The 24,860-nt window shown below is 37.9% G+C and overlaps 1 protein-coding gene and 1 long non-coding RNA gene across 2 annotated transcripts; both read left to right on the top strand.

Annotated features, from left to right (window-relative positions):
- Positions 1 to 8,976: 8,976 nt before the first annotated feature.
- Positions 8,977 to 10,852, top strand: LOC125060987. The gene is made up of 3 exons (XM_047666122.1): positions 8,977 to 9,194; positions 10,127 to 10,286; positions 10,368 to 10,852. Exons 1-3 carry the CDS (start codon positions 9,035 to 9,037, stop codon positions 10,648 to 10,650), a joined length of 603 nt encoding a protein of 200 aa, XP_047522078.1. The 5' UTR covers positions 8,977 to 9,034; the 3' UTR covers positions 10,651 to 10,852.
- Positions 10,853 to 19,481: 8,629 nt separating this feature from the next.
- LOC125060886 lies at positions 19,482 to 21,279 on the top strand. Its single transcript, XR_007118937.1, has 2 exons — positions 19,482 to 19,815; positions 19,910 to 21,279. It is a non-coding gene; the product is annotated as an uncharacterized LOC125060886 (long non-coding RNA).
- The last annotated feature ends 3,581 nt before the right edge of the window (positions 21,280 to 24,860 follow it).

Genomic DNA, 24,860 nt, shown 5'->3' with positions numbered 1-24,860 from the left:
AAGCGTCTTTCTAGACAGGAAGCGAACAATTTGTACATACTTGGTTGCAAGCTTATCGGGCGGTAGTTGCCCACATCAGTCGGGTCCCCTTTTTTATATAGTAAAATTATGTCAGACCGTGCCCATTCTCTGGGTATTTTTCGTGAATCCAAAACCATATTAAAAAGCCTTGTTATGGGGGTCGCTAACAAAAATCTTCCAACTTGTATAGCTTCATTTGTTATGCCATCTGGTCCACAGCTTTTGTCTTTCTTTAATTGTTCCATAGCTTTGATAACTTCATAAGTTGAAAATCTTTCAGTCGATAAGTTGTTGTGATGGATTTTGAAATTTTCTGTATTATTATTTATATTATTATTAGAGCCATATAACTCCTTGTAGAATTTAGAAGCTACCTCAATTATTTTGGATCTAGAGTATGTTGTCGATGATGAACTGGTTTTTATTCGAGGTATCCATTGTTTGGTTCTGTTAAGTGCTCTAAAACCTTTTTTTATACTCCTTGATTCTGTTAGAAATTTCTCTAGTACTTGTAATCTATGTTTTTTATTGTCTTGTTTAATCATTTTATGTATATTTTTATACAGATATGTTCGTTCCTTCTTTTCTACGCTGCTTAAATGTGTTTTATGTGTCAACTCGTTTCTTCTGGATATCAGATCCTTTATGTGATTTGAGATAATATAACCTTTTCGATTATATCTATTTTTAGTTTTTAATGTAACGGCTCTTATGCTTCCCGTTAGTGACGTCTTAATTTGGTCATAATATTTGTTTACGTTGCCTTCATCAATATCTTTTATGTCTTTTATTTTGGTTTCTAAGGTTTTTAAATATGACTCTTCGTCTTCTGGGGATTTAAGATAAGAGTATGCACTATTTTTATATTTTACTCGACTCTTTTTTAGGTCTTTTACTATATATGTGCATCTTACAAGACTGTGATCGCTGGCAAAAGATAGATTGTGCACCACTTCAATGTTTTGTATATGTCGCATGTCATTTGTTAATATATAGTCAATTTGACTTCTTCGCTTTTTGGGGGAAAGCCAGGTCCATAGGTTTTTTATCTTCTTTGTAAATTGGGTGTTTATTATCTTTAAGTCGTTTTCACGGCAAAATTGCAGGAGCAGATCTCCTCTTTGATCCCGTTTACCAAAGCAATTTGCACCCATTACTCTTTCTTCACCAGGCAACCTTTTTCCTATTCTAGCATTAAAGTCACCTGCTAATATAAACTGCTTGTTGCAGTGCTTCATAGCATTACGTACTTGTTCATAGAATTTTTCTAACTCATTGTCGCTTGCTTCGGAAGTGGGTGCATGGACTTGGATAATGGACATATCTAAATTTATTATTCTTAAATTTAAAATGCAGATTCGTTCTGATACACCAATAAAACTCTCAATATATTGCTTGAGTCTTTTCTTTAAGAGGAACCCTACGCCTAAGTGTCCCTTTCTTTCACCGAAGTAACAAAATATATGTTCACTATCCTCTTCAATGTTATATCCTTCTCTTCTTATTTCTGATAAGCCAATAATGTCATACTTTATTGAAGCAACACTTTCTTTAAATTCTAGGAGTTTTTCGTCTGATGATAGTGATCTCGCGTTAAATGTACAAATAAATATATGGGAATTTTCTGTTGCGGGAGAGATGTGATGTGGTGGGTGAGATCTGTTGAAATTGATTGTATTTGTTAAGAATCGTGAATTTGGAGGGTAGTAGTCGCTGAGCCCCACGGTGACCAGCCGGCTTGGGGTGGTTGGTGCATGTTTTCTTTCGTTGTCCTTTGTTGGTTTTGATCTACAGTTAGCATTGTTTTTGTTCCGGTTGTCGGGGGCAGTTAGTTGTTTTTTGATACCTCTGAAAGTGAGCTAGACCTTCCCCTTGCTATATAATTTAATAAATTAGGTTTTATTACATCCTTTGTATTCGTTGCAGTTGGCATCGTTGCTTTGTTAGGGTTTGACCTCTTTTGTGTAGGTGATATCGGCGAGCCACTCTGTTCCCGCTTCCTTTTTTCACGGCCTGGATCATTTGGTTTCTTAACGATTAGCTTATCATATTTAATATATGCAAAGTTACCCTTGTTTCTTTCTTCCTCTACTTTTGGTTGCAGTTGCTTTCGGGTTTCTAATATGTGTTTCGGGTAGTCTTCTTTTACATAGATCCCAGATGGAAGGCTGGATTTATTTTTAAGTATCAAATGTTTTTTCCAATTTGTCGACAAGGAAACGACAACTGGCCGATTCTTGTTAGTTTGTGCTCCAATTCTGTAAACATTGCTTATTTCTTGGCTGTCTAGATGTAAACCTGTATCTGTTATAATTTCTTTGATATAGTCTACCAGTTCAGATTCCCTTTTTCCCTTTTCTTCAACTCCAAAAAATACCAAATTCTTTTTTCTTTTATCTATTTCCATTTGATCTAGTTTTTGTTCAAGTTTTGCAATCTGAGTTTTTAATTTTTTGTTTTCTTGAAAAATTGAATCCATCTTATCATTTATCGCTTCCATAACGTTTGTGGTTACAGCTGATGTTATAGTTAGAGTTTGTTGGTTTAATTTTTCCTCTAATTTTTCCCAAAGCATTTCGATATTTTTATCCATTCTAGGGAAAAGTGGAATTAATAAATTGTAACACCTTTTAGTAATTTTTTAAATCTTGCAACACTGCCCGGCACTGCTGCGTAGGTTGGTACTAGATGAGATGTCAGTTGTCAGACGCGAATTACGATTGAATTGTGTAATGGCGGACTATGAACTTTCACTTTTTACTGGGATATCAGAAGTTGTTTCGGGATTGTTTTACGATATAGTTTTTAATCGCACTGTTTTTATAACTGTATTTCTTATCTTTGCACTTTTCTTATAACTTTATTGGTGAATTGTAGTTGTATGTTCAGTATTTTGTCACTTTTCACTATTTAATTACGGAGCTCAATTTTGTACGTGTTTACGTTTACGACCAGTGTTGCCAACCCTACTGCTACTTCAGGATATAAAGTATTATATATATATTCATGTGAAAACTCATCAATAAGAAATTGTAAGAGAAGTTTCCTCACTGCTTATTCTTGTTGAATTGTGAAATAAGTTGTTCACATCAAAGAAGCGAACGTGAAATTCGGTATCGGCAAATACAGGTCGATAATTTACGCCCCACGGCTCGTGGCCCACAACTCTTTCCGAGTTCACACAACATTAGACAGAAAGATGAAGTTTATTTATAGTTTCCGTCGGACGAACAGAAGCAATAAATGTAACGCATTAATATTTCGGCTCGTTGCCCCTCCCTAGATTCCCCCTTCCCTCCCCGCTTGGGACATAACATTGACGTGAAAATATTCTCGCAATTCCATTCGTGAAAACAATTGAAATTGTAATAGAACCGCTCAATGCTCTTTCCCCTCCTTCAAACAAACAGAGTCTGGCACCTGGAGGATAATATCGCCGCGATCGGACCTAATCCGGGATTACTGCTACAAAGGCTCGAGTATTTTCTTGTAACACGCTTTTATCTCTCCGCAAACAGTTTTCCTGTTTGTTGGGCTGAGAAGGGTCAACATATCTAGTTATGTTAGGTATTGCTTCAAGCTTAATGCTAATAAAAATATAAACATTTAATTAAGAAGTTTTAGCTCTAGCTGAATGTAAGTCGCGCTTTGTATCAGCCGAGCCGTTATTGCCGCTTTCGTTGACACATACGAGAGTGGATTGGAATTATCCATTTTGGAGGTCCCATGTCCTACTATTAAATTATGTAAAAATACTTATGTATGTGATACTTAGGAATAATTACGTGAGACTACAGAGGAGCTATAATTTGGTTAAATCGAAGTGTGCAGCCCGATCGGAGGGAGGTAAGGGGTGGGAAAGGTTTAGGGTTGAAATAACTTTGAATTTGTAAGGAATGTTACTTGGAGCAGAATAAATTAAACTTCAGAGTTAATAATGATGGATTGGATTGCTACACAGCTAGCTATACGATTTTACACCAGTTACAATAACATTTAGTATGGTATAATTGATTATGGTATGATCGAGCAATATATTATTTTGAAATCCGTCCAATGTTGTAGGGGAGACCTGGCGACTTCATTTGACGTGACGTGCTCACCTTGGGACGTACGCTCGCTTACTCCTGTCCGCCCGCTTCGAATTACTCACCGCCAAAAATTACTTTATAATGAGATAAAACCTAATTAACTAGTTTTATTACTTATCCGCATCCCGCCGAGGTTGATTAAATTTACACAAAAGCGCATCTTCGACAAATTAAATTTCTTATTCAAGAAATATACCTACTGTTCTGGATTTACATTTCACCTTTTTATATAACCTGGTGATTGGTGATTCTACCTTTATATGATGGCAACAATCGCTTTGCACACATCTATGGTCAAACACCTCTGCAAAACCTAAACGCTGTCTTCTTATTTAGCATGACGGAAGAACGAGCGCGAAGAAATTATGCAAATTGCAACTTTAATTTTACGGGTTCGTCGCTCAGAGATGAGTAAATTGGAACAAAGAGATTACACGTCATAATGTTGAAACCTCGAAATGTCTCAAAGTCATTTACTCATCACTAGCAACTGAGCAGGAGTAACGTAAAAATCACGTGAGCTACCTATTATAAGTACATATTAAAGAAATCACCTCATTTATCGAAGCTTTATACCTATATAATACTCAATATTAGTATCGTCAAAGAATATAATAAGCATAACATAATTATGATTTAGAAACGAAAGTAAACGAGTTGGCAGCAGTTCTAGCACTAATAATATCTACACTTCTAAGAAGCAGAAGTGACGTGAACACCTTGACAGTGACATTGGCTGATAGTTGACAGCAGGTGACAGGTTCAGGGTTGAAGAGCTGGCTTGACCGGTCCAAAAGTGAACACATAAGAATAAAATACTTTTCTTTGGGACGCGTTTGGTAGGCACAAATTGACATTTTATTGTAAAAAAGATTAATAATTTAATGTAATTTAATCAAACCTTTCTGGGCCATCGCGTATTTTTATTAGCGTAGTTTTGAGATAAGTATTTATTTTTGTTATTTAGGTACTGATTAGACTAGACTATTAATTAAATGTTCCTAATCCTTGTGATTGATTTGCTCCAATTCAAACAATTTGTATGTCTCAAAACTTAGCGATTAAAAAGAGTGGCGGAAAGTTTCTTGCCAGTTCTTCTTGCCCGCTCTACGCCCTTGACTTGCGAACTGTTAGTAAATGTAAATTTACAATTAATTTAGTGTGCTTGTTTACCTATATGAATAAAGATATTTTGAGTTTGAGTTTGAATAAAATAATGTAAACTTTTTACACAGAAACCACGCATCTTTTTTAACGTTTGGGTACAAAAGCTTATTATTTTTACTTAACTTTATGATTTATGGAACTTTATGGCGCTCTCTCTAATGTTCATTTGCGTGTTATTAAACTGTTTTATATCAAAATATACTCGATGAATATTGCTCATTGTCATGGCGAATAAAGGCTAAAATGACTCGTCCTGCAAATAGACTCCTCGGGCGATTATGAATTATTTAGAAATAAACAAAATTACATTCTATTAGTAAGTCATAAGGCTCATTTCAGGGTGTTAAGTTAGCAGGTCGATACGGGACTTGCGCAAAGGAAATGCGTCGGTCCCTTGATCGGTTGCACGACCGAGTGAGGTAATTTAGCAGGTAGTCAGATCTATCGGCCTACAGATCGGTGGATATCGTCCTAGCAACCATCAGCTGATCGCGCCCCTTTCATTGAGATATTTTTACTTTCAATGAATACTTAAGTATCGTTTAATAAATACAAATAGGATACCTATGTCGACTTGTTCTTCTGTACTTTGAATTTTGATTTCAGGTGATTCCGAAGTTATTAGTGGTTTATGAAACATCGAAAATTTTTAATCTCGCAAATTCCTCATATAATTCGTCAATAAGGTACTTGGTATTTATGGATATTAATGGGTAGTGGGTATAGTATTTCTGCGTGTTCTTTGCGGAAGAACCTCAAAAGAGCAGTAATATCAAATTGCACAAAACTTGTACATTAACGTTAGTACTTAGTATGAACCTTGAAAACATAACCGTACAGTCGATTTGTAATGCAATCAGTCGACGAACTTGTCCTGCAACTAGCTGCATTACAAACTCTGCAGTGTAGATGTTAACAATATTTTATGATTTCAATATACTTCGATATGATATTATGTACTCCAATTTGTTCATTTAGTATCCATTATACGCAGGAAAGACTGTTTTTCTGTTTCTGTATTAGCAATGTAACACAAATTCTTTCTTATACTCGTACAGTGCGTCCGCCAGTTATTACAGAATAATAACTATTGCGCGGTGAAACACTCTAATAGCTAAAACTTATCCGACTGAAATATCTTTTTATAAAGATTTGTTATAGCAGACATTGTGACAGATAGTTTCTGGGAAGGAATAAAATTGGCTGGTCACCAGGTAAAGTACGTCAGTGAACCAAATTGGACACATGATATTTCGCACGAGATTAATTTTAAGATATGTTTTTTTAATTGAATATTATATTTTCATACTAATGTAAGTAAAGGAGAATGTTTATGAAATCCCTATTTATCTCATGCATGAAGTTGAAAAATATTAAATACGGTGGGTGGAAGAGGAGGAGATGGTCACCCCAATATCGACCGCGTTTAACCTTGGCAGTGAGCGAGGACAGCTATTTGTGTAGCGGGTGAACGAAGGTTGGGGCCGGGGGAGGAAGCACGCACCCGCCCTACAGAGGGTAGTCACGGGAGTTACGTCGGATTCAAAAATGTACTTTCTGTTTGATGTATTACGTTATTCGACGAGTGAGAGATGGCAGGGCTCCAGTCCATCGAGCCAAATTGTCTCGAGAGCGCACCGGTCCGTCTCTACTGTCTCTGACTGATGTCACGATTATTCTGAATGAAACTGCAGTTATACCGCCCGCTGCCCTAATCTATATTCATCTAACACAAAAAAGAAAATACTTTACGATTATTTCAACATTTCTCTTGATGTTTATTCTATTTGAACAAAGAAATATAAACCGATAATTTAATCAATAACATCTTATTAAATATGGAGACAATATAAGGTCCTCTCAAAAAATTATTATCAATATCTCATGAATGTCGTGTATATTACAGCCGTTCAAGAGTCCTTGACACAATTTGATCCTCTGTGGTTTATAAAGAAGTGCAAAGACTATTGCTAAATCTAATAAATCTACTAATGTTATAAAGAAGTAAAATGTGAGGTCGTAGGAGGTAATCTCTAGATCTACTAAACCGATGACAGCTACGTTATATTTGAGTGTCATAGCATCTATATTATATTTTCGTGGTAGTGGAATTTGATTCAAAAGAGTGCATTCATAGGTAATCCTGTACAAAGAGCACTTGCACTTCGCGTCACACAGTATTAAAAGGAACCCGCGCTGCCCCTTTGCCCTCCGCTCTCCCGTTCCACCTCCACACGAAACCTCCATCGCTCTCCGCCCCACTCTCCAGGTGGCATCGATCGCAGTGCGCTTGGCAACTATTATTCGGTGTATCCATTAGTTATCATTGCAACGGCAACTCAAAACTATTTTTATAACAAACAAGTTAAAATGCGCTTTTAAATTTAAAAAATGCTGTTTCTGATGTTACCAATCGAAATAACGATTTTGTTTCTGTACGGATATCTGTTCTTCGTTCCTTTGTCCTCGTAGAACTATGAGTCACTGCATATTATGTAAACTGTGGGCACCTTTGTGTATAGACACGGTTGAGGGAACATAACCAACAGGGTAGCAACAACACCTTTGCCTGCACTCTTACTCGTTTTGAACCAAGGAAGGTCAGAAGAGAGTACGCTATATTATAAAAGATGAAAGATAAAGCTTGCCATTGTGAACATTCCAACTTCGAAAAATTATCCTCAGTAAATTAATTAGTAATAAAAACTGTGAAAAGCAATAACATTTTATTGCACCTTAAAAACCTCGGTAGAGTCCGATTTACTTAAAATGCATCTACTGGTAATAGGTACAAGTATAAAGACTAGATTTAACACGAATAGATTTGATCGGAAAATAAAGTTAAATAAGACTTAATATCGTTTAATCAACTCAAGCAGCGCCTGTTATTCTTCTGGTGATGGGTGTGGAGCAGGAGCCACCCGTGCAGCGTCAGATAGATGCCATCCGGGCCTTTCGCAACGTCTCCGACGACCTGCTGCTCGTGGACCTCAAGACGTTCGTTACTGAGCACCGGCGTTATCTGGTGAAACCCGAATACTTCGACCCCAGTGTTAAGGAGACCAAAATAAAAACCCTCGACCTCATGAAACAGGCCATCTATGGAACTCAGGTTAAATGAGATTCGTAATATTTTAAAAATGGCAGTTTAAATATCCTCAGTCGTCTAAAATGGTGCTCTCCGTGATGCAGTTGCGGCTGCGTGACCTCGACGGCGTGATGGAGCGATTCAAAGATAACCAAGCGTTCCAGATGGCGTTCCTTTTCTCCCGGCTGGACCAGCTCATCGTAGACATGCGTCGTATCTACACTTTGGCGCTCAACAAGCGGCTGCTCAAGCCCATGTACCAGCACATCATCTGGTACGAGCACCTCGCCAGAAAGCACGTTGACGTGCTGTATATAGTGCAGTTCGTGATCGACACGCACGGGCGAGTGATGAAGAATATCACCGTCACCGTTCAGTCATTGACTAACCTTTACGAAATATATTAACGAAATGAAAACCTAATAAAATTAATTGTTCACTTAAGAGATTTTGGTAGTTCCCCGTTCTACGTCATATTATCGTTGTAAATATAAAATAGCTATGGCATAAAGATACTTTTTCGCTCGAGAAATGATATAACCGAAGCAAGATTAAGCCAGAGCGCTCACCGCGCGCGGAGCGATGCGGCCGTAAGCGCGGCAACGTCGCTCGTTCGCTCGCTCAGTATAGCGCGGGGCTCGCATCGGGAGGCCGTGCCGCCCGAGCCATGAACAACGACAAAATGAACACGCGCGAATACCGCGAACGCCTCATCGACGAAGTGAAGAAGAACCCGGTGCTTTATGACACGCGCCACGAGAACCATCGCGACATCGACGTGCGGGACCGTTGCTGGCTCGAGATCTCCGAGCGCCTTGGGGCTAACTGTGAGTGCGGAGCTTTATGCTCGTAGTCACTCTTCAAGGCGAAAAGCACCTTAAAACGCTTCTAGTACAGTACATTTTACAGTAACATTACATTTGTATGTGAGCGTCGACATAATAATATTGTCGTAGTAGCAGTTACTGCTGTACTCCTAATATATAAATAATAAAATAGAAATAACAAGATTAATTTAATACTTCAGGTCAGCTGAAGAGAAGTAGATAGCATTTTCTTAAGTTTGAGAACTCGAATAAAAACGAGTCGACTATGAGTGTAAAGGTTTTCAAAGGCTATATATATTTATATATATATACTAGCAGACCGGCCAAGCGTTGCTGTGGCTAAGGTTTTTGTTATATTACATAGTAGCAAACTATTCAAGGGAAACGGTAGGAGAACAGCAGTCATGGGGACCACCGTGCTTTTTTGGTGGTTATGCCATTAAACTGTCGCTTATGTGAAACGTTGGTACTTTCAACACAGCGCCATCTGTTAGAATTGTGACTATCCAATAATAAACAAATATTTTGCTATAAAATAATATTGCTGGTATAAATTGAGATGTAAGCTATCCTATCTTTTAAGTTGGATCAAACGACACACGGTGTGATTGATATCGGTTCGGTAGTATAGGAGTCCATAGCGGACAAACAACGTGACACGAAATTTATATATGTTATGATATTATATATCTATATTTCTTTTCATTGACGTCATTCCAAGTTGTATATTCCACATTGTTTGTATTAAAATTAAATAAGTTGTCTTATTTCATAATCGGTTTGAATCCCGAGAATCAAAATCAATATTTAATAGCTGAGTGACTAGGGGTAGCTTCTTCTATGCCTAATAACCAAATCACAATAAATCACGCTTGGATAATGGATTGAATGATATTTAAAATACGCCGACATAATTTCTTGTTTTAATTTAGGTGAGGTGTTAAAACGCGAATGGAAGATCCTGCGTGATTCCCTCCGGCAGTCGCTGAAAAAGAGCAACCGAGGCGGCACCACCAAGGCGGGCACGCCATGCAAGAAGTGGCGCTTTCAGTCTCGCATGGCTTTCGTGCTGCCCTACATGACTATGAGAAGGTGGCTTCACAAGTGATTGCTTCAGAGATTTAAATTTACCCGGGCCTTCCTTTTTACTGACACCGACCGCTATAATTACAGGAACCGACGTGTCATCAAAGACGATATCAAGATGGACGAGTCGGAATTGCCGTCGGATCAGGAACTGGAGACGGAGACATGGGGAGCTGCGGAAGTACCGGAAGAGGGTGGTGAGCACGAGGCCTTGGAGCTGTTCTTCGCGTCAGTGTGCCAGAGCAGCAAGCGACTTCCGAGGCGGCTACAAGCTACACTTAAAAGGCAGGTCCTGGACGCTCTGCTGCGCGCCGAAGAGCAGTGCGACGATAAAGATCCCCCCCAAAAATGGGACTCAGTCACGTCTTAGGGCAACCGAATTCTACTCAAACCTGTAACTTACTCAGATAGAACATAAGTAATTAAGAATCGTATATAGAACAACTAAATCAGTAGGTTTGTATACTGCGTTTCAGCAATCTAAAGTTCATGATGTGTTTGAATAGAAGGGATGATGACGTGATGAAGATCCATCGTCACTAATATATTTAATAAGACTGCTTTAACCCATTTAAACAGTTATTATATCAATTAAATTTTTTTGTTTTATAACTTGTGTTAATATAATTCATATCTATTTGTATGCTCTTCTTATTGCGACATTAAGGTTTGCTACGCTAGTGAGACATATCAACAAATTTTCCACCCGTTACTGCGTAAAAATATAACGTAATGTAAGGGCTGTTTAATATTCCTGAGCAATGCGAAACGAAAACGTGGGTAGTTGAACAGTCAACAGGACAAATATTTAAAAGTAGATTTGAAGGCTCCAATATCAATATTGTCGAGGTAATTTCCGACGAGCCTCTACGCCCTGAACACCCGCCCACGAAAAGTAGGTACCGCCGCTTCAAATATTCAGTAGATAGTATTTGCCGACTCGGGTTGTCGATGAATTCATTTTCTCAAAATTTTACAAATCGATTACAAGGGAAACCTATTTTGCACAATATTCTTAAAGAAATTAATTTGGGGGAGAGTTCACGACGTTTCCATCTCGAGTGGGTACGCCAACGTGTTGAGTTTTCTATATACTGCTTCAAACGATTTGTTATCGACATGCCATTGTTGTATTATGTATAAACGCCACAAACTATCTTTATCTCACATATGATATAAAGACGATTCTCTGCACGGCCCATCATTAGATTCGGGAGGCAACGATTGCCTCTGAACAACGAGCTTCTTCATGCCAGACATCATAGTCTTGGGTTATCATACGCCTTTAATAAAGAACCTTTGAAGTGAAGCAAACCTTTTTGTGTTGTAAATCAAATTATAAATTGTATACACTTGTTTGGTGACTTAAAAAATAAATAGTAATAGGAGACATAAAACACAATTATAATAAATTCAATGTCCATTTATTACTGTATCACAAATGTTTGATCCTTAATTGGCTACACGTTTATCTCCCGGTCTGATCTGAATTAGCCATATCAGCTGTTTCGGGTATACGTACATACAGCACATAATGAATACATCATAGATAAAATATATATTCATGATCACGTTTATGCCAGCTTAGCAACAATCGAGTTGTCAGGGTCAAATCCAAGTGAAAAAACGTTCAATTGCGCTCAATTCAAATCAGCGTCGTAGTACCAGAAGTGACTTAGCATAGTAAAAACGGTAAATACAATCGAAACCTTGATAATTTTAAAAAAAACGAGGCAGTAGTCACGTTTTGTAAATAGTGGCGCTGCAGGGATCGGTCTATGTCAGAAGTAGAGTAGAACAATAAAAAATGTCTTTGTGATATTATTATTGGAATTATAGTTAGAGAAACATTTTTTTCTCACAGTAACCACGTCAGTCCTAGTCTAACTTACAAGGCACACGGACATCTTGTATCACAACATTTACTTTACGTATAAATTCTCTGTTAAGAGAAGACATACACGTAATGCAGCTACACCGGCGGTTACCTTTCTTACGAAAACATATATATATATAACATATTGTAGATACAAATAAAGCGTTGGTCTTCCTTAATTCCACCAGAGAGTTCATTGTACGCTGTAATATAAAAGTGTTACGAGATATCTTGTGGTTGTCAGATAAGTTAATTTAACTTCAAATGTAAAGTGAGGTGGCAGCTTACGAGGATAGCGTGACGAGATCCCGAAGGCGAGAAATCGATAGGAACGTGTCGGAAAAAGCCGAGCTCGCAACTTTACAAAAAAAAATCTAGATTTTACTTAAAAAAACAGACCTTTACGTACGACCTGAACGTTTAATTCGATTCGAATTTGCGATTTATGCAATCGTGTGAAGTTGTACGCTCCTGAATGTAACGCTCGCGAGGGTTTAACTGCTTGGTTCCGGTTAAGTCGTCTCACCCACTATTAAGTATTATTACCAAGACAACAATCGTAGAAAGTCTTTGCGTCAATTAAACCTAAATGATAAAAGTATTATTTTATACTTGAATAACACTAAGGACTTGTGCGATTTACGTTTAAATCACCCTAGCCATTGCTGAAATTAACTGTTAACAATTGCAATATTTTGTTGAATGTAGCGCTGATTTTAGTGAATTTCGATCGCCTCTACCGTATGAAAATTATTATTAAACACTCACTGGTACTTCCTAGAAATTATCATCCATTAAAAGAAGTCACGGTTAGTTACTGCGAACAAAGTAGGTATTGCCGTCCTAAATATCTCGTTTTGCCCGAATTAAAATACAATCATTGTTCTTTTTCTGGTTAGCACCTTTTAATTTACATTTTTTTTTTTTTTTTTTTTTTATAAGTCTTTATCCTGCAATCAGTCAGCTAGACTATGAGCAGATGTGTTGAGAGCTGTTAGGCGTTCAAAGCAAAATCTCCATCGAGACTGCTCCTCTCTTTCAACTGTGTCTATCAAGACTTAGGATTTGTCGCCTTTTAAGCCTATTTATTAGGTCCGGTATGGTTAGTTGCGTGGCAAGCTTGTTAGGATGCATTTCTAGCCTTTTTTTGTATTTCTTACTCCAGGTCTTGATCTCCTCTTTGACAGTCCTGATTTTGAGGTGCTCATGAATTTCCGATGTTTTTATAAACCATGGACAGTTGGATATTTGTTTCAAAATGTAATTTTGAACCCTCTGTATGATACTTATGTTAGAGTCACACGCCGAACCCCATAGTTGAATCCCGTATGTCCAAATTGGTTTCAAGAGCATTTCGTAGATGAGTAGCTTATTATCTACTGACAGTTTGGAATTTCTGCCAAGAAGCCAGTAGAGTCCTCTGTATTTCAGGTTGATTTCTTCTCTCTTCTTCTGTATGTGTTGTTTCCATACGAGTCTCCTATCAAGGTGTATTCCCAAGTATTTTACACAGTTTTCTTGCGGAAGTTGTTGATTGCACAGAGTTACTGGCGGACAGTCTCCTCTACGGAGAGTGAAGGTTACATGAACAGATTTTGTCACACTAGTTTTTATTCTCCACTTTGAAAGCCAGGTTTCAATTTCTTGCAATCCAGTCTGTAGGAAGTCTGAAGCTTCGATTGGGCTATTACTACATGCCAGTACAGCAGTATCGTCTGCGAATGTTGCTAATGTGACGTGTTCGCTTTGTGGTAAATCACATGTGTAAATGGTATATAAGACTGGGCCCAGGACAGACCCCTGCGGTACTCCAGCTTTGATTGAGTGAAATGGCGATGTACAATCTTCTTCTCTTACTTGAAATATTCTTTCTGTTAGATAAGATTTAATGATGGGGAAGAATGTACAGGGTAGAAGAGTTTTTACTTTATACAAGAGACCTTTGTGCCATACTCTATCAAACGCCTGCTGCACGTCTAGGAAGGCAGAGGAGCAGTACTCCTTTCTCTCTAGTGCCTTCCTTATTACAGAGCAGATTCTATGGACTTGTTCCACAGTGCCATGCTGCTGGCGAAAACCAAACTGGTGGTCCGGGATTATGGCTCTTTGATGAATCTCCTCCAATAATCTGTGCTGTAGGACTGACTCAAAAAGTTTTGAAGTTACGGTTAGCAGACTAATCGGCCTGTAAGAGCTAAGTTCGTTCACTGGCTTCCCTACTTTAGGTATCATAATTACTTGTGAGACTCTCCACAGCGATGGAAAGTGTCCAGTTCTTATTATGCCATTAAATAAGATGGTAAGAAAAACTATGCCTTTTTTGGGAAGTTCCTTCAAGACTTTTTTGTCTATTAAATCAAACCCGGGAGCCTTTTTGTCCTCCAATTTTGAGATTGTTGCGACGACTTCTTTCGGCGTTGTAGGCCTAATCGGCAAATCAAGCTGGAAGTCTTGACTTAAGACCGAATCTATGAAGGAATCATCAGTGTCTGGGTCAGCTTCATTAGGCGTGAATACTTTTGCTAAGTGAACAGCGAAGGCATCAGCTTTTTCTTGTTTTGTCTTTGCCCAAGTGTTATTCTGCAATCGTAACGGCGGTTTGGGATCTATCGGTCTATTATAGTTCTTACAAGCTCGCCATAGAGAGTAGTTTGTAGCATTTGTTGCAGTTAAGGAATCTAGATAACATTCCATAGTTTTGTCCCTTGCATTTTTTATGGCAAGTTTAAGATCCTTGACTGCTTTGTTAAGAGCTCTTTTATCTACTGAAAGCCTGCTAGTGTGCCATACTCTTCGCAGTCTTCTTTTGTTCAGAATCAGTTCTTTTATTTCAAACGATATCTTATTTTGCCGTGGCCTGTTATTCAAGTGCTCTGGAGAGGTTTTCCAGCAGGCAGCTTGAACTGTTGTGGTGAAATGCTTTGTAGCTTCTTCGATATCCTCTTCTGTTTTAAGTGCTATTTTTAGGCTTAGATCTGTGTCAACTATTTCCCGGAAGCTATCCCAGTCTGTGTATTTGTTGTACAATGTTTGCCGAGCTTCTTTCTTAAGAATTGTGGTGCTCACTGTCAATATTACAGGAACATGGTTAGATGAGCTATCGAGGCATGACTCAACATTGAAGAAAAGTCGAGACAGCCCTGTTGTGATGAAGAAGTCTAGAACGTCTGGCAGTCTGTTCTGGTCTGTGGGCCAGTGTGTTGGTTCCGGAGTTGAGACAGTAGTTAGGAACTGTTTATCTACACTTTTCTTCAGCTCCCTTCCACGTGTAGTTATTAATCTAGAGCCCCAGTGCGAATGCTTCGCATTCCAGTCACCCCCAGCAATAAATCTGTACCCCAAGCTTACAAAGTAGTCGGAAAACTGTGCTTCACTTATTTTATGTTTTGGGGGACAATAAATTGATGATATATTAAAGTCTCCATTTCTGTCACTGACTGCTACTGTGGTAGCCTGGATATGTTCGGTACAGTAGTTTGGTAACACATGGTGTATAACAGTGGCTTTAATTATTACTGCTGTCCCGCCGTGAGCTGTACCGTCTGGATGATTTGTGGAATAGATCTTATATCCTTTAATTCTTATCGAGCTGCTGGTTGTCATATGTGTCTCTGAAATTAGGAGAATGTCTAGACTATGAAGACTGATCAATATTTCCACTTCATCGATGTTGGGTGCCAAGCCATTGATGTTCCATGTAGCTATTTTTAGTGCAGTCATTTTGTTAACTTAGTGACTAGTACTGCAATGAGTTCAAGTAATGTACTCATTTGCTGTAATACAGTATCAATCTTTTGGGATTGTTGTATAAACATTTGTTCAATGACTTTATAAGAGTCAGGTTGATGGATTGTATTATTTTGATATACCTTAGATCTGGCTGTATCGGCATACAATTTGTGCTCATGTGCTTTCCTCTGCTGCTGCAGTGGTTCATTTTCCTCTTTATTCTGATTAGCAGAGGTTTTATTATCAGTTTCTTCCTTATCTTTTTGAGGTTTATACTCAAATTGCTTATGTTTACGTGGTAAGTGTTGCGTGGTTTTCCTTGATAGGATTTCCTTGTAAACCTCACAGCCTTTATAATTTGCTGGGTGGGGTCCTAAACACAACGCACATAAAGCAGGTGTATTGCGATCCACTTTTGTGCATTCCGAAGTTTTGTGCGGTCCAGCACACTTGACACAGCGATATGGTTTCATACAATAGTTTTTAGTATGTCCATATTGCTGACATCTTTGACATTGCACTACAGTGGACCTTTTTCTGGGTTCTTCAATAGTAACAGCTTGATGGTATATAAATCTAATATCCCTAGAAGCTCGATTATTAGGACCTTGAAGCAAATTTACAAAAAAGGTAGAAGTGGGTTTTTTGTCGGGACCAAATTTGGCATTAATAATCTCGCCTACTACTGTGTTGCCACTCTCTTCAATAGCCTCTTTGATAGCAGTAGTAGGAGTAGTGTGGTGAAGATTTCTTATAACGATCCTGTAGCATTTTTGGTCTTTTCTATTAAAAGTGTGTCCTATTAGTCCATGTTCTCGTATAACAGTTATTACCTTCTTGTATATCTCCAGGTTCACTGATAAAACTTTAAGTTGGTTTCTGCTAATAATCTTATAAGAGAAATTAGATCTATCTGTTGCAGTTTCTAGGAGTTCAGTGAGCTTATGAACATCCTCAATTCCGTACAAGATTATAGGGGGAGGTTTATTAGGTTTCTTGTCTTTTGCATCTCTCGCCCTATATTCCGGTTGATCTATGGGAAGTCCGCTAAAGCTATTTGTTGTTTTTATTAATTCGGGAGAAGGTGTGGAGGATAATTTTCTTTTTTTTGGATGGCGTAACATGGGTACTCTTTGCCAGTCTGGTGGTTTTGATATGTGGGAGCACTGGGTGACTATTTCTAAATCTGATAGCTGCATTTCAGCGTCCAGCTGAGAGGAGCTTTCTTTGGTGTGGGTGTTTGGTATGTTGCTCATAGACATACTCTTTGCCTGGCCTTTGGTAAATAATCCTGGCTGAAAGGCCTGCTGCACTAGTTTCTTCTTGTTTCCATAATCATTCCTATCTTTGTGATATTAGATATGACTCCCAGATTAAAGACATTTTTTTATGTTATTATTGTATTTTTTTTTATTTTTTATTATTATTATTATTATTATTTTTTTTTTTTTTTTTTTTTTTTTTTTTTTTTTTTTTTTTTTGTCTTCTGGTATGCCTATTTGCTTCAATGATTCATCACAACTTTGGGGACACTGCCCTCTAGTAGCAAATGTTGATTTTTTTTTTTTCTAGTATGTGCCCCTATTTGTGATATTCTTATTTAAAATTAAATATTTATTTAGTTTATAAAAATATTAAGAAAAAAAAAAAAAAAAAATTTGAAAGTTTTGGTCCACTTTATGACTCGAACCAGAACCCTATGAGGGCGTCGCCGGCACTGTAAGCGATTTGACTAAACGTCGTTATTGCATCTGCATGAAAATGTTGTACTGGTTACACGCGTCACAGTCACGGAATGAGTCAGAGTTTTACTAGTTTGTACCGTTACTTTTTATGCACAAATTAGTTCACGTCACATCACTACACTATTTAATATTTGTAAATATTTAAGTGTTGTTCTTTGTTTTTCGCTTTAGCACTACACATGCACACAAGCACTTTGGGTATGCTTGATAATGAAATTTTGTTCGAAACGTTATACTCGGTTATAGTGCTGTGATTTACGCGGAATAACGTTTACACTATTTTATCTAGTAAAGTTACACCACTTTTTGTACTTTTCAATCGATATTAATAGTTGTATGATTTTTAAAACACAAACAATTGGGGACACGATACGAGATGTTTTTCGTATCGTAACGTATTCGTATCGTTTTAATTTACATAACTAAAAAATAATTTAGCAAACTGCATAAATATGTCCATGGTAGTGAGTAAATGAGTACCTTGTGTTTAACTAGATACCAATTTTAATAAACAAAATAGTTTTATACCACTGAAACATTATGAGATTCTATAATTTTAAAATAATTATTGACAATTTTTTTCATAACGTGTTATGTGTTATTATGTGATTAATTATCGAAACGTATTTTAACAGAAATTTTGTAAAAAATTGTCAGTTGGCAGCATTGTGTCGGCGACGGACTGTCTACTGTTACCGAGTGAGATGTCATTACAAAACCACCTACGAGAGATAAGGACAAAGCTCACGTGACGTGCGAAAGAAGGTTTTCTATCTTCCTTTTACCTTCGCGTTAGAAGGAGACAGTGAAGGTCATGGCGTCCTTCAGAGCGTCCATTTTAAAATAATAAGCGTATAAATTGTAATCATTATTTTGTTATTATTGCGAAAGGAGTGAGATCATAGTCAGATAATAAAGCATGGAAATATTATTATTCATTTTTCTAAGTTCATTTTAGTTATTTAGTTCATGATAGAACTGCGTTGTCCGTGATTTCAAGTTAACTGCTAATCCGATAATATGTTAGATGATATTAAATAAGTATTATTCTTGATCCAAATTTACAACGTTAAGACCTTTAAGTTGCGTGTAATAGCCACTTAAGCACTGCGGCAATGTCACTTTGCTTTAGTTACTTAAATCATACAATAAAAACGCTTGAAACTTTAAAACAGCGTGTGTATGCCCATTACCTAATAGCCATTATGACTATCTTAGGAGGTTTTACATTTACAGAAAGACTTTAAAAATAAAAATGTCTTAGGAATACATACAACTGGATAGGAAGAATAAATTTCGTCACGAGATCTCAAATCAAGTGACATTACGAGAAAACGAACGGGGTCACCTTTCCCTCACACTTCCGCGTCCTTCACCCACTTCGCCTGAAATTAAAATGTCATCTGATACCAGCAAGTCCAATACACTGGTACTCCAAAGCCCAAAAAAGTAAATATAGTTTTATGTTAAAAAAAAAATATTTATAGGAAGACGTTTTGGAATTTGAAATGTAGCTATCGTATTATCGGCGGGCAGCAGCCTGGCGGCGTGACGGGATGACGTCACTCACAATGAGTCCCTCAAGCCGATCGTCGCGATTATTTCTCACGTGCCTGTTATGAGCTCCGTTCCTTAATTTACTTCTTCACATTCATGCCTCTGCATCAATTAGTAATGTATCTTATATACTTTTTATAGATTATTCCAGATCCACAATGTTTTGGACGAATTCATGGCAACTTATTATGTAGGTGCCTACAACTGAATTAAAAGTCATCGTGATGGCAGAAAATTTTAGAATAAAATTTGCACGAAATTTCGATAACCGATAGGTACATGTGCGGCCGCTAGCGATGCATCGGGTGGGTGGCGTCTCCCGGACGGCGCTCAGTCGGCCGGGCGTCGCCACTGACGTGACTCGCATTATCGTAATGTATGGACCTAACTACGTGACACTTATGTAGCCGTGCCCGTATCTGGCCCGCTAGCACGCGCTGTAGCCGTTGCGTTGCGTGCCGTTACTTAAAGTGGCGGTGAGGTTACAGGCGAAACAAAGGCGAGAGTCGCTCGGCAAAAGGCAACAAGTGGCCGAAATGGTTAACACGAGCTGCGCAGTCTTCCGGTGCACATCGTCCTCCAACAAAAACAAGGGACTCAGATTCCATCAGTTTCCACGTGACGAAAGGTTGGATTTCTTTCAATGTTTTTAATTGCCAACATTGAATTTCAAATATATTGCTCTTGAACTCTGTGATGGGTACATAAATTGTTTCTCTCAGATGCCACTTGTGGGTGAGGGCGTGCAACCGTGCCGATCTACTGGGCAAGGACGTCGAGCAGCTAAAGAATATGCACATTTGCAGCCTTCACTTCGAACATCGCATGTACGGGAAGCTACTTCTCAAGAAATCGGCAGTGCCCACTTTGAACATACCCTCGACGAGGACCGTGTCCACACAGACTGACAATCCCGATGCCCACATGGCGCTTCACATTCTCACCAGTCAGGGAGTGCAGACGGAGGGCAGATACGAGAGGTCGGCCGTGAGCCTCGACCAGTTTTTAAAGGCCTGCGACGAGTTCCTGCCTCGAAGTCTGGGCTCGTTCGTCAAGGCTCACATTTATGTGGCTGACCAGACCCGCTGATTCCACTTAGAGTTTTGCGATACAACTTCTTTTTTCTTAGTTCGGTTAACGATAAGCAGATGATGGGCTTCATTTTTTATTAAGAGAATGTTTGTTTTTGAGAGGTCTACGGATGTTAACTTTCGCAGACTTTATGTCCAATCAAAATTTAGCCCACCGTTATTTTAGTCTATTCATTCAATGGGTATATCTTACTTAAAACTTATGTATACGTAATTATATTATAGGAACAATATATGTGTTAAGTGGAGGAGCTTAAACGCATTACGTAGACGCACAACTATTGAACGCATTTTTATCTTTCAACAAATATCATTTCAATGTAATATATTTTACAGTGACTACGATTTCGTTGAATATTAAAACAAACCGCACCATTTCATACTCAACGGAGTGACCCTTAACATTCACCGCCAGAAGTCGCTTATTACGAACGACCTTCCTGAAAAGTCTAGTCTCAGCTACAGAATATTATAATACAGTAGAATTGCATGTCCTCGAGAGCTATCGAGACGGCCACAACGTTCACTTTATTGTGATATGTTCAGGTTGCTACGAGGAATTATTTTAGTTTGCCTCAATAACAAAGTACCGTGACATTGGCATGTTCTGTACATTTAAACAGAATAACAGTTAACTTTTTAATTGTGTCTATAAATAGCAAGAGAGAATACACGTTGAACAACGCTGCAATGACATAAAGTGTGTACATATTGTGGTATGAAGTTCTTAGCGGCACCGAATTTATGTATCAAATAAAGACAAGTGTCGCCTAATGACGTGAGACCGAATTAAACGTAAACAAAATACTAATTCATATTCGAGTCGCTCCAAGGCTACGTCTAAATAATAGTTAAGTGAGTATAAGAACGATTGTTGTCCGTTTTGGATTTTAATTCTATTTTACGTTAAATACTTTATGTAGAATATAAATGTACAGTTGAATTATAAACATATGATTGAAACCTAATATATATGTGTATATGACGTGACTGATATCTCATTAATGTCTTTTTTCTTTCTCTCCTAATATTAGTGTGAACTGAATAAAAACACATCCAGCAATTTATTATCCGCCCGGAGCTACATCACACAGGCATAGAATAATAACAAACCATTCAAGTTCAAGGTTTCAAACTAATCGTGGAACTTTTTCGCAATTAAAAGCTCCCCTCCGGTTTAGGCGATGTGAACGGTAGTACCACTGCAAAGAGTTCAAAACTCACTGTTTGCACATCGTCTTATTAATAATCTCACCGGAGTCCGTGACATAATGGCGCAAAAAACTTGACAAGTCAAGGTTTACATCGATACGTTGTGTAAAAAGCGCATGGCAACACTGTCCGACATACAAAAAAGTCGTTGGTGTGTGTTATGTATGTATATGTGGTCACAGCTGCATATAGATACAATTAGTATTTTTTTTATTTAATTTATTTAGTATCAAGTACTTTTTCTGTATAATACGGGCAAGATATATATTTAATTTTTGAACTAAAACAAAAAAAGCATTAAATGAGTAATTTTCTTCAGTAGTAAATAATTATTGAATACATTTAAATTTCGCCAAGTGGCCGAGGCTGGCACGCGGCAGAGGAACGAGCCACGCCGCGTGACTGCTGACTGCCGATGCTTATGCTTGCCGACAGAGCTCGCACGAACCGTAGGTTGGTCGATTTGTACGCGGACTACGGCCACATCCGGGTGGGGTCAGTCGGGGTCAGCATACACCAACAACTATTGTTGCTAAGTACGTCTAACCTCAAGAGAACCGAAGCGGCGCAGCGGAGTTAATCACTGCTAGTGAAGGCTTCGCAATAAGTTATTATATAAGATGCTATTTTTGGGAGTCGATTAAAACTAACAATACTTTTTGCGATAAAAACATACAAAGCCAACAGCAGGGATACGAAAACAATTTACTTTTTACCGTTTAAAGCTGTATTTGAGGACTTAATTAAACAATTGATTCAAATCGTGCAATCGTAAAAGTTGAAATCGTTTTAGATTTTTAAATGAGCGACGAGTGACGCACGGACCTCTTTGACTGATACTATTTGACATATTCTGTAACCTATCAGTAATTCATTAGGAATTACTTACATTACTACATTAATCACTAGAAAAAATAACGAAATGTCCATGGGCGGTGTCACTGAACATCCGGTGAGCGTCCCGCCCGTTTTACAAAACAGATTTAAAAATATAAGAATATGTTTTAAGAGGAACTGATTGTAATTAGAGAAATAGTAAACGTCTTTCTATTAAAGTTATTGCTTCTTATTTGTAGCTTTGCACTTCTAGCGTTTTACCATCAAATACTCTATCATTTAGACTGACAGTGGTCGCCTGAAAGATCACTCGCAAGCGATAAGTGTTAAATAAATAAATAAACAAACATGGAACATCAATAAGAAACCGGCCGCAGCTAATGTTAATCTGTAAGTAGTTAGTGCTTAAATGTCTTGTTAAAACATTTTATATCTCTCTCTAATTACGACGTATGAAAGGGACACTATATTAAAACAGACTCGTTATACAGTAGCTCAATAATTGTTATTAACGTCTCGTTGGGAGAAAATGTTCTCTAAGGACGGGCAATAGATTTTAAATTCCATCACAACACTGATGAACAGTGTCGAGCAATAAAACATTACTGCCGCACTCCACGTTACATCGCTGTGCCCAAAAGTAAACGAGCACACTATAGATAACGATTGTGTTTAAAACGACTCAAGTGACTTCAAAGTACGAGCCATTCAAGATCTTACAGTGAACATGAGAGATGTGAAATCGGCTTGTGTGGGGTCAGGAAGTTGCGGACGGAAAGGGTCTTGGCCAGGCAACGAGATGTTAGATTAGAGCGTAAACAAGTTTGGTATCTACACGTGTACAGACCGAGTCGAGTCGAGAGCTCCACACAAAAGGTACAGAAAGGATTTCTTCGTTTCGACTCGTGATTTAATAAACAAAACCGACCATGCCTATAAGCAAACCTTTACCCGAAGATAAGAAGGATGTGTTTAATGACATAAACGCTTCACAAAATTATCTTAATTGGAGTAAATTCAATTACTTCTCACTCGCGGTTCGCGCGCTGACATCATACTTAATTACATTTCTCAAAGTAATACACTGATTAATTATTATAGTTCTGTATTAACTGGTAACTCCATATTAATTATCTTATCAAAATATTTAATTGCCGAAAAGTTATAAGCTGAAATTTATTTTTGCACACTAAGTATTTGAAAAAGTTAAGTTTTATATTTTAATTCCCTCGGTAACTAATTTATGGTTTTAGTATTTAGATATTGTTTTAATAATTTTGTTACAGAGATGCGACCTTGTTAGATACTCGATTAGAAGTCTTTCAATGCTTATTATCAGAAAGAGATAATTCAGAAAAGATTCGAATTAATGTTTCACAAAGTCGAGCATCGGTCGAGATGGGGGTGTTGGTGAGGAGGTCACGCGCCGCTAATAGTTTTAGCAAATGCTTCCACTTTGTTGGCTGTTTGTTCCGAATCCAGTCTATTTCTGAAGACAATCATGAGTTGCCCGCGAATTGAATTGCTTGTTTTGCAATTAACGTGTGTGCTATAACTTTGTTAGCACATTGCATCTATGTATTGCGGATTTAGCTTTCCACGTGTCATGACAAATTTAAAACTTATTTACTTACGCTGGTTAACAATTAGCGTCGATTACTTTACATTGACGAAAACGTACATATTGAAAAAATAAAAGATGTAAGTTTTCTATTATGTAATTCCTTAATTAAAACATATGTTTTTAAAAAGATTAGGGCAATGCAGTTTCATACAATGGTGTGAATTCTTTACATATTATTATGATTAGGTTATATTGTGTATGACACGCTGAGTCATTTACTTGAATAAAAACAATTCATTTCAAGGTCAATCTGCATTAATTTCAGTTGTGATAAGGCAAATTGGACCGTATTACCGAGCGATAAAGATCGTACAAGCGAAACTGTACAGCCTAGGTTTAAATCGAACACAGCTGCAGTTGATATTAGCTCGTGGAACTATTGTAATACCGTAACTAGGTATATGTAACTAAGCGCATACAACCGACAAACGTGACTCGGTAACTAACGAGCGTACGGGCAATTTCAGTACGCTCTGCGTGGCAATAATGCTCATTTATGCATAAGCAAAGTAACTCGGTTGACACTACTTAGTGTACCTCGGTTTTGGAATATATAAATGATCCATGCGACTTTAGCGCTTGTTGCAAGGAGGTTCCGACTATATTTATGTGAGAGAATTAATATTTACATACTATGATACGAGGTAAGCGTGAGTCAGAGTGAGCAAACAGACCGAGCGACGCCGGTGTTGCTATGTTGTGCTAAGTGAGGCTTAAGTGTTCATTAAACACTTACTTTGTAACGAGGATTATTCTTCAGGTGTGCTTTTATGACAGTACGTGGCCATTTAATATTCTTACGACGAATGAGCCGTAGAGGTCAAATCGGTTTCGACGCGTTTCATACGGCGCTCATTGTTGTTGACAACGCCTTGACCGATACTCCTGAAAAATCGAACAAATCACGAT

This window comes from Pieris napi, chromosome 22 (genome assembly GCF_905475465.1).
Source record: "Pieris napi chromosome 22, ilPieNapi1.2, whole genome shotgun sequence".
NCBI classification, from domain to species: domain Eukaryota; kingdom Metazoa; phylum Arthropoda; class Insecta; order Lepidoptera; family Pieridae; genus Pieris; species Pieris napi.
Note: the sequence above shows the minus strand (reverse complement) of the source record. Positions and strands in the feature narration are given on the sequence as shown.

Coding starts and splice junctions, on each gene's coding strand:
- LOC125060987 (XM_047666122.1), top strand. CDS start 9,035: ATGAACAACGACAAAATGAACACGCGCGAATACCGCGAACGCCTCATC. Junction 9,195..10,126: donor CGAGCGCCTTGGGGCTAACT/GTGAGTGCGGAG, acceptor GTTTTAATTTAG/GTGAGGTGTTAAAACGCGAA. Junction 10,287..10,367: donor CCCTACATGACTATGAGAAG/GTGGCTTCACAA, acceptor CTATAATTACAG/GAACCGACGTGTCATCAAAG.